We start from the raw sequence: 12,649 nt of genomic DNA, 5'->3' as shown, positions 1-12,649 counted from the left end.
TCTACAGGTTATAATATATAGGTTTCCATATATATTATATATATTTCCATATATGCAGCTAGTGATTTGAGAAGATGCACAAGATGTGAATCAATGGGTGCCGTTTCTCTCATCCCATAAAAGCCCGTCTTGCTCAGCCCGTGCCTTCATGAAGGCTTTGGGACTCTTCGTTGTTCCTGAAGTGTGAAAAAATCTACAACGGTAACCACATCCCACAGAGAATACAGGCACAAATTTATGAATTATTTACATACAAAAAGCACCATAAAACAGTCAGCTAGAAAAACACAACTATTTTTAAACCAGACGAACGAGTACGCTAAACCCCCTCAACGTGCTGTCTCATGTAACAACAGCTGCTTGTAAAGCAGTTTCAATTTCAGTCAAACTACAAACATAAACATGTTAAATACGACACATCATCTTTTGCCATCTTTTTCAAACTGAAGCAATAGGACTCGGCCATTGAACAGGATTATGGGATTGCCTTCCCAGAGAAGGATACATGCAGCGCTGCTTTAGAATCCAATCAAAATAAGGCACGTTAGCAGGCAGCTGACTTATGCTGCCTTAAAATGTTGCCTACTGAGACAGCTGCCTTCTGAATGGAGCATAATATGTGCAAGTATAGATTTGCTGGACTAAATTTAAAGTTAGTGAGTCGAAGTGAGTCTGTTTGAGGTCTGGATTGTCCATGGAGATCGTCATGATGATAACTCAGAGGTGCAGTGACAGGCTCATAGGCCGAAACCTGATAGAACCAGTCTTTATGCCTCTGTACCTCTGTGAGAACCTCTTTAGAATCCTCCTGGTCTTCCTCAGGCAGCAGCTGGTGTATAAATCCAGGAGGATTTTTCTTCACAAGAGGTTGTTGATGCTAATAAATTAGATGCATATGGTTTTGCTATAAAAAATATTCCTGCTTTCCTCAACATTTACTAGAATTCGGGGTTTTTCTTCTATTTTCAGAGTGAGCAATACAGATGACGTTTTCTTGTTTTTTGTCATTTATTATCACAAATGATGCATCCTGCCTTATTATTTTCAGCACTGAAAAGTATTTCAAAGATCATGTTGTTTTGTCATCATCACAGCTCATTGCCTCTGTTCTCTCTGTCAGTTTTCACTGTTGTTTTTATCACTCCAGGCACCTGATTGTACCCACGCACTAATGAGCAACCAATGCAAATCAGATCTCATGAGAAACACTAGAACTGAAACTCTCCTACATACAGATCAGCACGTTTTTGTGGAACATAAAGAAAAACATATGACAGTGAAGCCGACGGCGCTCAAAGGCTTTTCAGAGACACTATGTAATAAGGACAGTTCATAAGACTTAGCTGTGACTAATCATGAACTAATGAGCAGCTTAGAGTTATTCTAATGTTAATAAGATACACACACTTGCCCAGAGAGGTGGGCAGCCCTATCCATGGTGCCCAGGAGGTTGGGTGCCTTGCTCAAGGGTGCCTCGGTCACATGCTGTCAGCTCAGGGGATTGAACCGATGACTTTTCGGTCACAGGACTTGTTCTCTAACCTTCAGTTACTGTACTGTTACTGTACTTGTTCTGTTAGTAGAGTAATCTTTGACTCTCATGCTGCTCGCATGGACCACTGACCATATTGATGAAGTAAGAACTCGTTTTTTTTTGTTTAAACTGAGGGGCTGATAACTTATGTTCTTAACTAGAACATAACACAGGCCGAATGGCTCTGCGCTCCCTGAATAGTGTACTAGCTATGAAACTCTAGCCTCTACAGCCAAACAGGGCATCATTTATCAAACATGGATGTGTTTGAGTCCCTAATGACTGTTTTTATTCACTGTTGGGCTGCAGGATGTCATAATAAGTAGTAGTCTGGATGGCCAGTTATCGTTCTCGACTCACATCGTGAACCTAACTCGGTCATGCAGATATCTCCTGTACAACATCCGTAGGATCCGACCCTTCCTCACCCAAGAGGCCGCCCAGGTGCTAGTGCAGTCTCTTGTCATCTCAAGGCTTGACTATCTCAACTCGCTCTGGGCTGGTCTTCCCATGCAGGCCATCAAGCCTCTGCAACTCATCCAGAATGTGGCAGCACAGCTCGTCTTCAGTCTCCCCAAGTTCAGCCACGTCACTTCACTGTTGCGCTCCCTTCACTGGCTACCTGTAGCTGCACACATCAGATTTAAAACCCTAATGCTGGCCTACAAAGCCAAAAATGGACCAGCCCCTACCTACTTCATGGCAATGGTGAAATCTCGAACTGTACCATGAGCCCTTCGAGCTTCGAGTACAGCTCGGCTTGACCCGCCATCCTTCAAGGTGCGTGGAAGCCAAGCGTGGAGAATGTTCTCCGTACTGGCCCCCAGGTGGTGGAACGAACTCCCACTGGCTGTCCGAACAGTAGAGTCTCTCTCTGTCTTCAATGCAGACTGAAGACTCATCTCTTCACACAGCACTTAAATGAGCATTGAATTAAGTATTGATTGCAATATATTGTGCTGCACTTATATATCATATTTCATTGTATTGCACTGTGTATTGTAGTTTACTGGTATTGTATTGTATTGTATTGTATTGTATTGTATTGTATTGTATTGTATTGCATGGCCCAGAGTTTCTGTGCTCAACTCTGTTCCTTTTCTCTGTATCTACAGTGACTCTTGTTTCTAGCATTATCTGAGCTCAGGACTGTCTTTTTCTCTATTGGTAACTAGCAAAGATACTTTCTCTAGACAGACAGAGCACTTCTTGTAAGTCGCTCTGGATAAGAGCGTCTGCTAAACGCTGTAAATGTAAATGCAGTTTAAATTCTTCACAACGTAGGGAGCAGGGAGCCATTTGAGATTCAGCCCCGGCACAAGAGGTGCGCCGCTGGATTCTAGCTAAATAAGACCTGCGGCAGTTATAAAGCGAAAGTGTTTGCATTAAACAGTGCTGTGTTATCAAATTTCCACTGATATACGACAGAAACTACAAAAATGATCATGAAATGATCGCAGTAGACAGCAACCAAAGGTTCTCCTCATTCAGAGGTCCATGGTTGCTTGGCAATAATCCCATACCATATGAACGACATTTCTTGGTGGCATATGTTGAATATTACTGATAATAACTTTAATTATTTTCTAAAAATGCGTGTACTGTGTCATATTTTATATTGGACGCTGTTTTATAAAAGTAACAGGCCTCTCAAAGCTTATTAACATTGCATTACTGCAAATTTATCACAGCCTCTTGTGGTTTATTGCTTTATTAATATTTTTGTCTTACTTTGTAAGACACACAAGACACTTGAATGTAGTTTAGGAGTGAATTTTAAGTTATTTTTGCAGACCCGAATCTGAAGTGATGTCAGTGTTCTGTGCCTGGCTCCACCCTCTCCTGTCTCCTCCCATGTCATTATCATAGTGTGTCATTTGTTTCCTCTTCTTTTCCAGGTGGTTTCTATTCTTGTGCTTGCTGTATGAGCTCGGGTATTTCAGACTGCCTTCGTCTGTCGTCATTTGCTTGGTTTATTTGTCTTAAACTGAATGAAACCGATCAGCATCACATCTACATCCTTAATGGTGGTCTGACTTTCCACAACACCTACCTGAGGCATGGATACGGGAGTTCACTGAGGTTGACTATGGACTAAAATCTCCTATTGTAGTGTATAGAAGTTTGTTAATGACTTACAGATTGAACTGTTTCACTTTAGATCATGGGCTGCAAACATGTGGCAGAGAGTTAACCTGTCAACAAAGTCTCGTATCTCCAAAAAGAGAACTTTACAGGAGAAGGAGGAAACATGCTATACTTTTAATGTAAGTCAGTGGAACCAGAATTTTTTCCAGGTCGTTTTTGGCCATTTGTTTTGGTCCATTGTATTGATTAGTTCATAATCAGCGCATTACGAAGTAACACCTAACAGACGCTTTGAATGTCTGATAAAGTATCATTGTTATAAAGAGTTACTGTCTTTTGTGTAGATCAGATAATAAATACTTTATGCAGCAAATGAACGAAGCGTCTCACAAGCCAGAGCACAATTTCAAGCACACCTTTATTGTACGTGTCTGACCACAAGAGGGCGACATTATAAAAGAATAACACATTAATTTCTTAAGGTGTAGTCATAAGAAAACTTGTTTTTTCTCATTACACATTTGAAAAGGCTGGTTTCCTTTTACATTGTGTGAATATTCATGACATGTTAACTACCAGAGCTTTCAAGTACTGTTCATTTACTTCTCGTGTCACTTAATATGGCTAAAGATGGTTAGAAAACAGAAGTTGTAGAGTTGTAGACTAATTTAAAGTTTGTAAAGTAAAATATGAATTTAATTTATATCACTGTTGTTGGAACAAAACCTCACATCATCACCATTTTTCAGTTTTTAACATAATTTGAAAAGGCCTTTTTGTCTTTTACACTTTGTGTAAATTTTGTGATGAATGCACCAAAAGAAACGGCCCAAAATGACTAAGAAAAATTTCTGGTTCCATTGACTTACATTAAAAGTAGCATATGGTTTTCTCTTTAACCTGTAAAGTTACCATTTTAACTTTGATCCAACAACGGCAAGACACACACACACACACACACACACACACACACACACATATTTGTATATATAAATATATATGTTATTGTGTGTGTGTGTGTGTGTGTGTGTGTGTGTGTGTGTGTGTGTGTGTGTGTGTGCGCTTGTGTGTGTGTGTGTGTGTGTGCATTTGTGTGTGTGTGTGCGTTTGTGTGTGTTATTGTGTGTGTGTTTGTGTGTGCGTGTGTGTGTGTGTTATTGTGTGTGTGTGTTATTGTGTGTGTGTTATTGTGTGTGTGTGTGTGTTATTTTGTGTGTGTGTGTGTGTGTGTGTGTGTGTGTGTGTGTGTGTGTGTGTGTGTGTGTGTGTGTGTGAATGTTAGTCTTATTCATTGTACATTAATACTGCAGTAGCTCCTCTGTAAAATCCAACAACACAACTTTTACTCATCAATACAACTTTTATTCATCATTGATCTCTGAATATCACTTTGATTACAATTTGACAGAATATTAAAAGAAATGAATAGCACTTCTACTGTTCTAAGGTTATGAAATGCCTTTCTTTCTCAAGTTTGTGACTGAAGTTATGCAAATTAAGCTACTATTAGCATAATGTGGCTAGCTGTGTTAGCATCAGCGATTCTTTCAACATGGTCAAGCCTCATGTGACGGTTCTAGCTGCACTGACCCACACTGACGCTCTTGGTCAGTGTGCTGGTCAGTGCTGGGTGGGTCAGGCTGCAGGTGTAGGTGCGTCCTGAGCTCCAGCGTCCAGCATTCAGTTTCAGGATGCTGCTCTGGGAGAAGGTGCCGTCAGGCTGGCGCTGGGACGATCCGGTCTGGACGTCAGGACCCGCCACAGCGCTGCCGTCCTCAGCCCAGGACAGAGCAACACTGTCAGGGTGGAAGCCCCTCGCCATACAGACCACACTGACCTCATCTCCGGACTGGACAGACTGAGAGGGGGCCAGCAGGGCCAGCGATGGAGGAGACGCCGGACGAGCTGAAGAAGGGGAGAGATTAGTTACAAACAAGTGACCCAAATGACAGATTTATTAAAAAGGCAGTATTTTAATGTTTATTTTTGATTTTGTGTTTATACTTTTTTTTGGTCCAAAGTTCTTTTCCTCACACGCCGAACTGCATTTAGTTACATATTAGTTTTATAGCAGTTTGTATTCCAGTATTTTTCAACCTAATCAACCAGGACAAATACCAGAGAACTCTTTTATAACTGAATAATGAGCCAAGAGTTTAAACAAAATTAGTTTAAAAGACATCTTTTAAGTGAAAAAGGAACATTTTCAAGTGTAGTGACATTTTTAAAACATGCTTAAAATTTAAGTTTGGTTTCCAGGTTCAAAATATGTGAAAATAAATAAAAATAATAGTACTAATCACAATGATAATAATAATAGTATTTCTTTAAATTACAATACTTTTAACGACCAATTTGTTTATTATGTATTTATTATTTACTTGCTACTTATAATTATTTAAAATACTAATTGTATTGTCAGCAATAACAATAAAGTGATAATATTTTACAGAAATAACGTTAGACAGGGCAAGAGGTTACAATCTTCTAAAATAGAAAATTAAATAAAAAGGTTATTAAAAGTTATTCCTGGATGTATTTTCTTTTTTTTTTCTTTTTTTACCATTTTTCCTTCTGTGTTTGATCATTTTTGGATCTTTGCCACACTTGTGCTCTCACTTTCTAATAATATAAAAGCATATGTGTACGCTGGTGTAGCATACTGTCATTTAATATACTGCTTTTATGAAATAGAATAAAAGTCATCTTCTTTTTTCAAAATAAAATTTGACTACTGAGCCAATGATATCTTCTGAATTTAGTTTTGTTTTTTTCAAATCAAAAAATTGTATATTTAATTACTTTAGTTTCAAGTTTCATTTAATTACTTAATGAAATTTTAACATCTTTTTTCTTAATTTTCTTTTTGTTTATTTCTATGATTCTCTGTTGTATTTGTTTGACTTAAAAGTACTGCAGGTCCAAAGGATACGACAAAGGTGGAAATTAATTAGCAGTGAATTCATTAAATTAAATAAAGCAATTGGAGGCTTTCATTTATTTATTTATTAAATATTAAAAGATAACTCCTTAGGGATTCAACAAAAAGCATTAATCTATTCACTGTATCGATATTATATATTCATCATTTACAATAATAACTAAAAATGTCGTTTTTTCAAAACTAATAGCAATAAAAAGGGAACTTACCCAGCCTTAACTCAGTGCCTTGGCCAATGCTGCCATGCCACAGTGGAACAGTGCTGTGCAAAAACCTCAGCCATGTAGCCCACCGCTTCTACTTCTGCTGAGCACCTCAGTGTTCATCAGTCTGTGTTTCAAACAGGAGAAATCAGGAGAAATGTATTAGAATTCCCATGTGAAACCATACAGGCCTCATGACTAAACTCTTCCTCACTAGAACTGAGCTACTGGGCTTAATCAGGGGGGCTCTAGTCCATCCAGGATGCTCTGGAGGTTTTTGTATGAGGGGCCCATTGATCTGCAGCACTGTGATGTGACTGACAGATGATGCAGCCGCAATAATAAACTGCCTCGTCTTCAGCCTGAACTCCATTGATGTTGAGATATTCATCTGATCCATTGTCAGTGTAAGTGAATCTGCTGGGAAGACCACTGGCCCTGTAGCTATCAGCTAGTATGAAGGTAGGAGTACCTCCAGCTTTCTGCTGGTACCATGAAATCGACCAGCTACCGCCATCTCTTCTACAGAGAATCTGGACATCCTGCCCCAAAGTGAAGTCAATGGATTTCTCCTGGGTCAGATGCACTATGGCCTCCAATCCTGTGAAAACAAAAGGCCACTCTGTAGAAGTTTGCTTGGAACGTCAATTGCAATAAACAAAAGTTTTAAGCAAATGTTGCTTTTTATAGAAAAATCTTTATAGTCACAAAAAGTGAACCTTCTAGACTTGGTCAGTGTACTGAGCGCTCCTTACCAGAGAGAGTGAGCAGGAGTCCAGCGACTGAGGTGGCTTTGAGGGTCATTATCATAGGTTGGGTAAAGGATCAGATCAGAAATGAGAGACGAGTCTTTGACTTTCAGAGCAGGACACACACTCACACGTTGCTTCTTATAAAGGGAACCAACCCACACCACTGCATAGCTCCACCTTCTTCCATGCATGCAGTTACAGTGCCAGGCAAAAGTATTGCACACACTTGACTGCATCTGAGACCTGTATAACATTAAAAGACAGAAATGCTCGTTCTTATTACTGAAGCAAAGAGGATGAAAGTTTTAAGAGGGCAGTTTGGCTCAATAATCAAAACGAGAAATTACATATCGCTGTTGTCGGAACAAAACCTTGTATCTCAATTTTTGTCATTTTTCAGTTTTTGGCATAGTTTGGAAGCGTCTGTTGTCCTGTACATTGTGTGTAAATTTCATGAAGGATAGACCAAAAGAAATGTCCCAGAATGACTTGGAAAAAAGTCTGGTTCCATTGACTTCCATTAAAACGACAGTAAGTTTTTTCCTTCTCCTGTAAAGTTACCATTTTGGAGATACGAGGTTTTGTTCCAACTGTAGCAAAATTTTGTGATAATGTTTGAATATTCTACGAAACTCATGTTGACAGTGTCACTAAAACAACTTTCTTTGATATAAATAATACAGCACAAGTCAGACCCTTTCCCAAACTTTAAGACTTTATTAATCCCTGTTTTTGCCGATTTCCCGGCTAGAATATTGTCATGTGTTATTCACAGAAGGACCTAAAACCACAGCTTGTTCTGAGAGCTGCAGTTAATTTATCTGAAATCTCTGCATAATTCAGTGGTCGAGAAGTAAACAGAGTGATTTAGAGTGGCTTGATATGAAATGCTCTTTATAGTGGCGGTGATAGGAACCAGGGCTCATCATGTCTGCAACACAAATATAGACTTTTTCTTTACTATCAAAACCAAACAGATCACCAATAAAACCCTACAAGTGACCTTTGAGTTTTTATGTGGAATGTTGATGAAGGTAAAATGGTGCTAAATGTGAAAGAAAAAAATCTCTGGCTATCATTGGGTTTTATTTAACTAATTGAACTTTTAATTCTTCATTTTTAATTATTCTAATTTAGCTTCCTGTTTGATTGGTCATTTACTGATTGTCTGTTAAGTCTATTGTTTCAATCATGTTTCTTTTTCAGTTCTATTCTCCTTCACTCTTTTGAACAACTGCATGTTCTCATTTGAATGCACTTTGAATGGTGCTTTATAGATAAACCTGCCTTGCCTCACTTTGCCTCACAGCACTGTACTCGTCTCTCTTTACCATGGGTGGATTAAAGGTTTTAGGCCAAACCTTGTCAAACTGTCATGTTATAAGACAGTTGGTGTGCAAAAGGGGTCATCAGGGGCTTGTGCTCCTGCCCTAATTTGACTCAGATTTAATAGTGCTGTATTTGATTAGCTTTAAATGCTTAATATGCCTCAGTATATCGATGTTATGATGAAATATCTGCATTATACAAACACTGAAGTGTGATAATAATATCAAAACTCAAAGATGAAGTTTGTTTTTGAATTTTCCATCCCAGATTAAATGGAGCAGCAGTTATGTTCGGTTAGGTTTAGGTTTAGGAGTAGGTGTAAGTTTAGTGTTGGAGTTAAGATTTAGATTTAGGTTTGAGCATATGTGTAAGTTTAGTGTTGGAGTTAAGACTAGGGTTAGGTTTAGGAGTAGGTATAAGTTTAGGATTGGAGTTAAGATTAGGGTTAGATGTAGGAGTAGGTGTAGGTTTAGTGTTGGAATTAAGATTAAGGTTTAGGTGTAGATGTTGGTTTAGTGTTGGAATTAAGATTAGGGTTAGGTTCAAGAGTAGGTGTAAATTTAGTCTTGGATTTAAGATTAAGGTTAGGTTTAAGAGTAGGTGTAGATTTAGTGTTGGAGTTAAGATCAGAATTAGGTTTAGGTGTAGATGTTGGTTTAGTGTTGAAATTAAGATCAGGGTTAGGTTCAAGAGTAGGTGTAAATTTAGTGTTGGATTTAAGATTAAGGTTAGGTTTAAGCGTAGGTGTAGATTTAGTGTTGGAGTTAAGATTAGAGTTAGGTTAAGGTGTAGATGTTGGTTTAGTTTTGAAATTAAGATCAGGGTTAGATTCAAGAGTAGGTGTAAATTTAGCGTTGGATTTAAGATTAAGGTTAGGTTCAAGAGTAGGTATAAATTTAGTGTTAGAGTTAAGATTAGAGTTAGGTTTAAGAGTAGGTGTAGATTTAGTGTTGGAGTTAAGATTAGGGTTAGGTTTAAGAGTAGGTGTAAATTTAGTGTTGGAGTTAAGATTAGGGTTAGGTTTAAGAGGAGGTGTAGGTTTAGTGTTGAAGATTAGGCGTAGAGTAGATTTCATAGAATCTATCACAATTTAAATTTTTGTTACATTTAAGAAATATTTAGTTGAATGTTACTTTAAAATAGGCTGACCATCCACAAATCAACTTTAGTAACAGCAAAATTGCTTGTTAGCTAACAGCTCTTGCAAACTCAATACATGAGGTTTTAGTGATGTTTTTAGAAAATATTATGAATTATTTATGCTTTATAACATATTTTCAAAAAACCTCACTTTTCTGAAGTGGTGGGGACAAAAATGGGCATTATACAAATTGGTGGAGAACAACCAGCATCCCCAGAATCCCCAGTGTAAACTACACCTAGATCTATATCTGTATTACATTCACTCTGTTTTTAGGCCCAGCAACTGCAGTGGAAAGCCAACCATGACGAGTCGTCTGTTAGAGGAAGAACAAGAACAAGAACAGAAACTGCATGCAAATCTGAACTCTGGGGACTCAAAATGAAACTCATTTTAATAGCATTCTGCTTTCAGTACTGAGCCTCTAAAAATTACTGGCACAGTTTCAAATTTTGGGACCACTTGTCATATTAATCATGTTTAATAACTTAATATTTAATAACGCCTTTCATGATGCAGATTTAAACATCATAACCTAGACACCAGAGTTGGTTTTGGATGTTTAATTACATGCGGGAGGTATTGTAGGAGCGACAAGAACTATAGTTATCACTGATATGTGGTAATGATAATATTTCTTTATAGTTATATAACCAGACCTCTGAAGAGTTGAATGCTTCTGAACGCTGCCTCACAGAACGGTATTACATGAAATGGTCATGAATACACTGCCTGAAACTGGAGATGCTCATTTTGATGTAGGAGCAATAAGAACTACAGTTATCACTGATGCATGGTAATTAGTATTCATTTATAGCTATATGAACATTCATTTCGAGAAACAGTCATTACGTTTTTATATATAAGGCATTCTGGATATTAATTTTATTAGATTACTCTCAAAACAACTAACGGATATTAAAGGGGAATTCCAACGGATTGAACACTTTTGCTTGCTTGAATCACGGAGAAGCAAGCAAAGTCGTTCAGAGGGATGTGAAATGTTCCATTCTAGAAACACCTACCAGAATTGATCACAGCAGTGGTGATAGGAACCAGACCTCTGAAGAGTTGAATGCTTCTAAAAGCTCCCTCACGGAAAGTTAGTGTATGAAATGGTCATGATGGTTTTGGCATGAAATGTGTTTTGTTAACTCCCTGTTCATAACTGAGAGGTATATGTAGGGCACTGTACAGCAACATAGCCTGAATAAAAACTCAAAAGGCTGATATAGGTTCACTGGTCACTTTGGGTAGTTCATGACATGGCTACTTGCATCAGCTACATCAAAAGCCCTTGTTGCCAGCACCGCCACTGTAAACAAATCAGTTGGTTGATTCTCCTTAAAACACTATCAATCGAGTTTGGACACACCTAACTAAATATGTATTTTTAGAATTACTAAGTAAAGACTTATGGTCCAATCTAAATAGTGAAGCTGATACTTGTGTACAAAATTGTGTCCAAATCAAAAAATGTAAATTTAAATGACAAAAATTGACAGATACTTACACGTGGTTGGTGTGGTAACACTGCTGCCTTCTACACTGTAGTCCTTGGGCAAGACTCCTAACACTACCTTCACCTACCTACGTAAAATCTGATTGTATGTTGCTCTGGATAAGAGCGTCTGCTAAATGCTGTAAATGTAAAACTTATTTTTTAAACACCCCCACAAGGGCTTTTCAGCAGCAACAAGGTCTTAGCATGTATGTATCTTCTTAGAAAAGCATCTCAAGTGGGTCCTTGAGAAAACTAAAAGTAAGCAAAGCTGCATGAATGCAAATGAGAGCTCATTTCTAAAAGAATCTATAAAGAGGTTTTAAACCACTTTGCTTTCTTTTGGTCCCTGCAAGTCAAATAAAAACACATCTTTTTTCATAGTTTTGATGTCTTCACATATATTCCGAGATCATTTATAGGAAAAAGAAGAAAAACCTGGGTATGCGTGTCCAACCTTTTGAACTTTCCAGTGAATGGACAGTGTGCTGATTTGCACTGTGGCCAGAGTGATTGTGGGTTTATATACTGGAAAGCTCAACACATAAATCTGCAATTCAAATCAATTAAAAGTCCAGATTCTAGTGTGATAATAAAGACATTTTACTCAGAAAACTTGCATTTAATCAGCAATACAGTGACATTACAACATGGGACATTTAGCTTTTATAGCACATTGAACAGAGTGTGTAAATGCAAACATATAAACTGACTTTTATTAGATCTCTGCAGAGCAAAAGATCAATAGTACTGATATGAAATTTCAACAGTGGACGTGAAATATTATAAAATGACAGTCTTTCATAAGGATGGTGGGGAAGTTATGCAAATCAGGCTAAGCGTATTTTACCAAGAAATGTAGCGAGCTGTGTTAGCACAGTGAGCCTTTTAATATTTTGGTTCTAGCTGCACTGACCCACACTGACACTCTTGGTCAGTGTGCTGGTCAGTGCTGGGTGGGTCAGGCTGCAGGTGTAGGTGCGTCCTGAGCTCCAGCGTCCAGCATTCAGTTTCAGGATGCTGCTCTGGGAGAAGGTGCCGTCAGGCTGGCGCTGGGACGATCCGGTCTGGACGTCAGGACCCGCCACAGCGCTGCCGTCCTCAGCCCAGGACAGAGCAACACTGTCAGGGTGGAAGCCCCTCGCCATACAGACCACACT

The 12,649-nt window shown here is 38.4% G+C and overlaps 2 protein-coding genes across 4 annotated transcripts in view; both read right to left on the bottom strand.

The window, feature by feature from the left end:
* Positions 1–4,962: 4,962 nt before the first annotated feature.
* Positions 4,963–7,616, bottom strand: LOC108441458 (immunoglobulin lambda-1 light chain-like). 2 transcript variants are annotated; one of them, XM_037538350.1, is made up of 4 exons: positions 7,522–7,616; positions 7,081–7,367; positions 6,773–6,809; positions 4,963–5,527 (listed from the first exon to the last, which is right to left on the bottom strand). In XM_037538350.1, the coding sequence occupies exons 1-4, from the start codon at positions 7,574–7,576 to the stop codon at positions 5,199–5,201; spliced, it is 708 nt and encodes a 235-aa protein (XP_037394247.1). In that variant the 5' UTR covers positions 7,577–7,616; the 3' UTR covers positions 4,963–5,198. The 2 variants fall into 2 exon arrangements, 1 of the variants encoding a protein (XP_037394247.1); XR_005130279.1 differs by having other exon boundaries at positions 5,423–5,527; positions 6,773–6,893; positions 7,239–7,367.
* A 4,455-nt stretch (positions 7,617–12,071) lies between these two features.
* Positions 12,072–12,649, bottom strand: part of LOC108441462 (immunoglobulin lambda-1 light chain-like) — a 2,840-nt gene continuing 2,262 nt past the window's right edge. For both annotated transcript variants that reach the window (XM_037538351.1, XM_037538352.1), the window contains exon 4: positions 12,072–12,649. This exon is cut by the window's right edge and continues 80 nt beyond it. In XM_037538351.1, the coding sequence (XP_037394248.1) occupies positions 12,392–12,649 (258 nt within the window). In that variant the 3' untranslated portion in view covers positions 12,072–12,391.

Source organism: Pygocentrus nattereri, chromosome 5 (genome assembly GCF_015220715.1).
Source record: "Pygocentrus nattereri isolate fPygNat1 chromosome 5, fPygNat1.pri, whole genome shotgun sequence".
Classification (NCBI taxonomy): domain Eukaryota; kingdom Metazoa; phylum Chordata; class Actinopteri; order Characiformes; family Serrasalmidae; genus Pygocentrus; species Pygocentrus nattereri.
This window is presented reverse-complemented; position numbering and strand designations above follow the sequence as displayed.

Bases quoted from the DNA above. Each gene is read 5' to 3' on its own strand.
- LOC108441458 (XM_037538350.1), bottom strand. From the start codon at position 7,576: ATGATAATGACCCTCAAAGCCACCTCAGTCGCTGGACTCCTGCTCACT. The intron at 6,810-7,080 runs CATCACAGTGCT...GTTCCACTGTGG, and splicing joins GCTGCATCATCTGTCAGTCA to CATGGCAGCATTGGCCAAGG. The intron at 5,528-6,772 runs GTAAGTTCCCTT...CCCCTTCTTCAG, and splicing joins AGGCACTGAGTTAAGGCTGG to CTCGTCCGGCGTCTCCTCCA.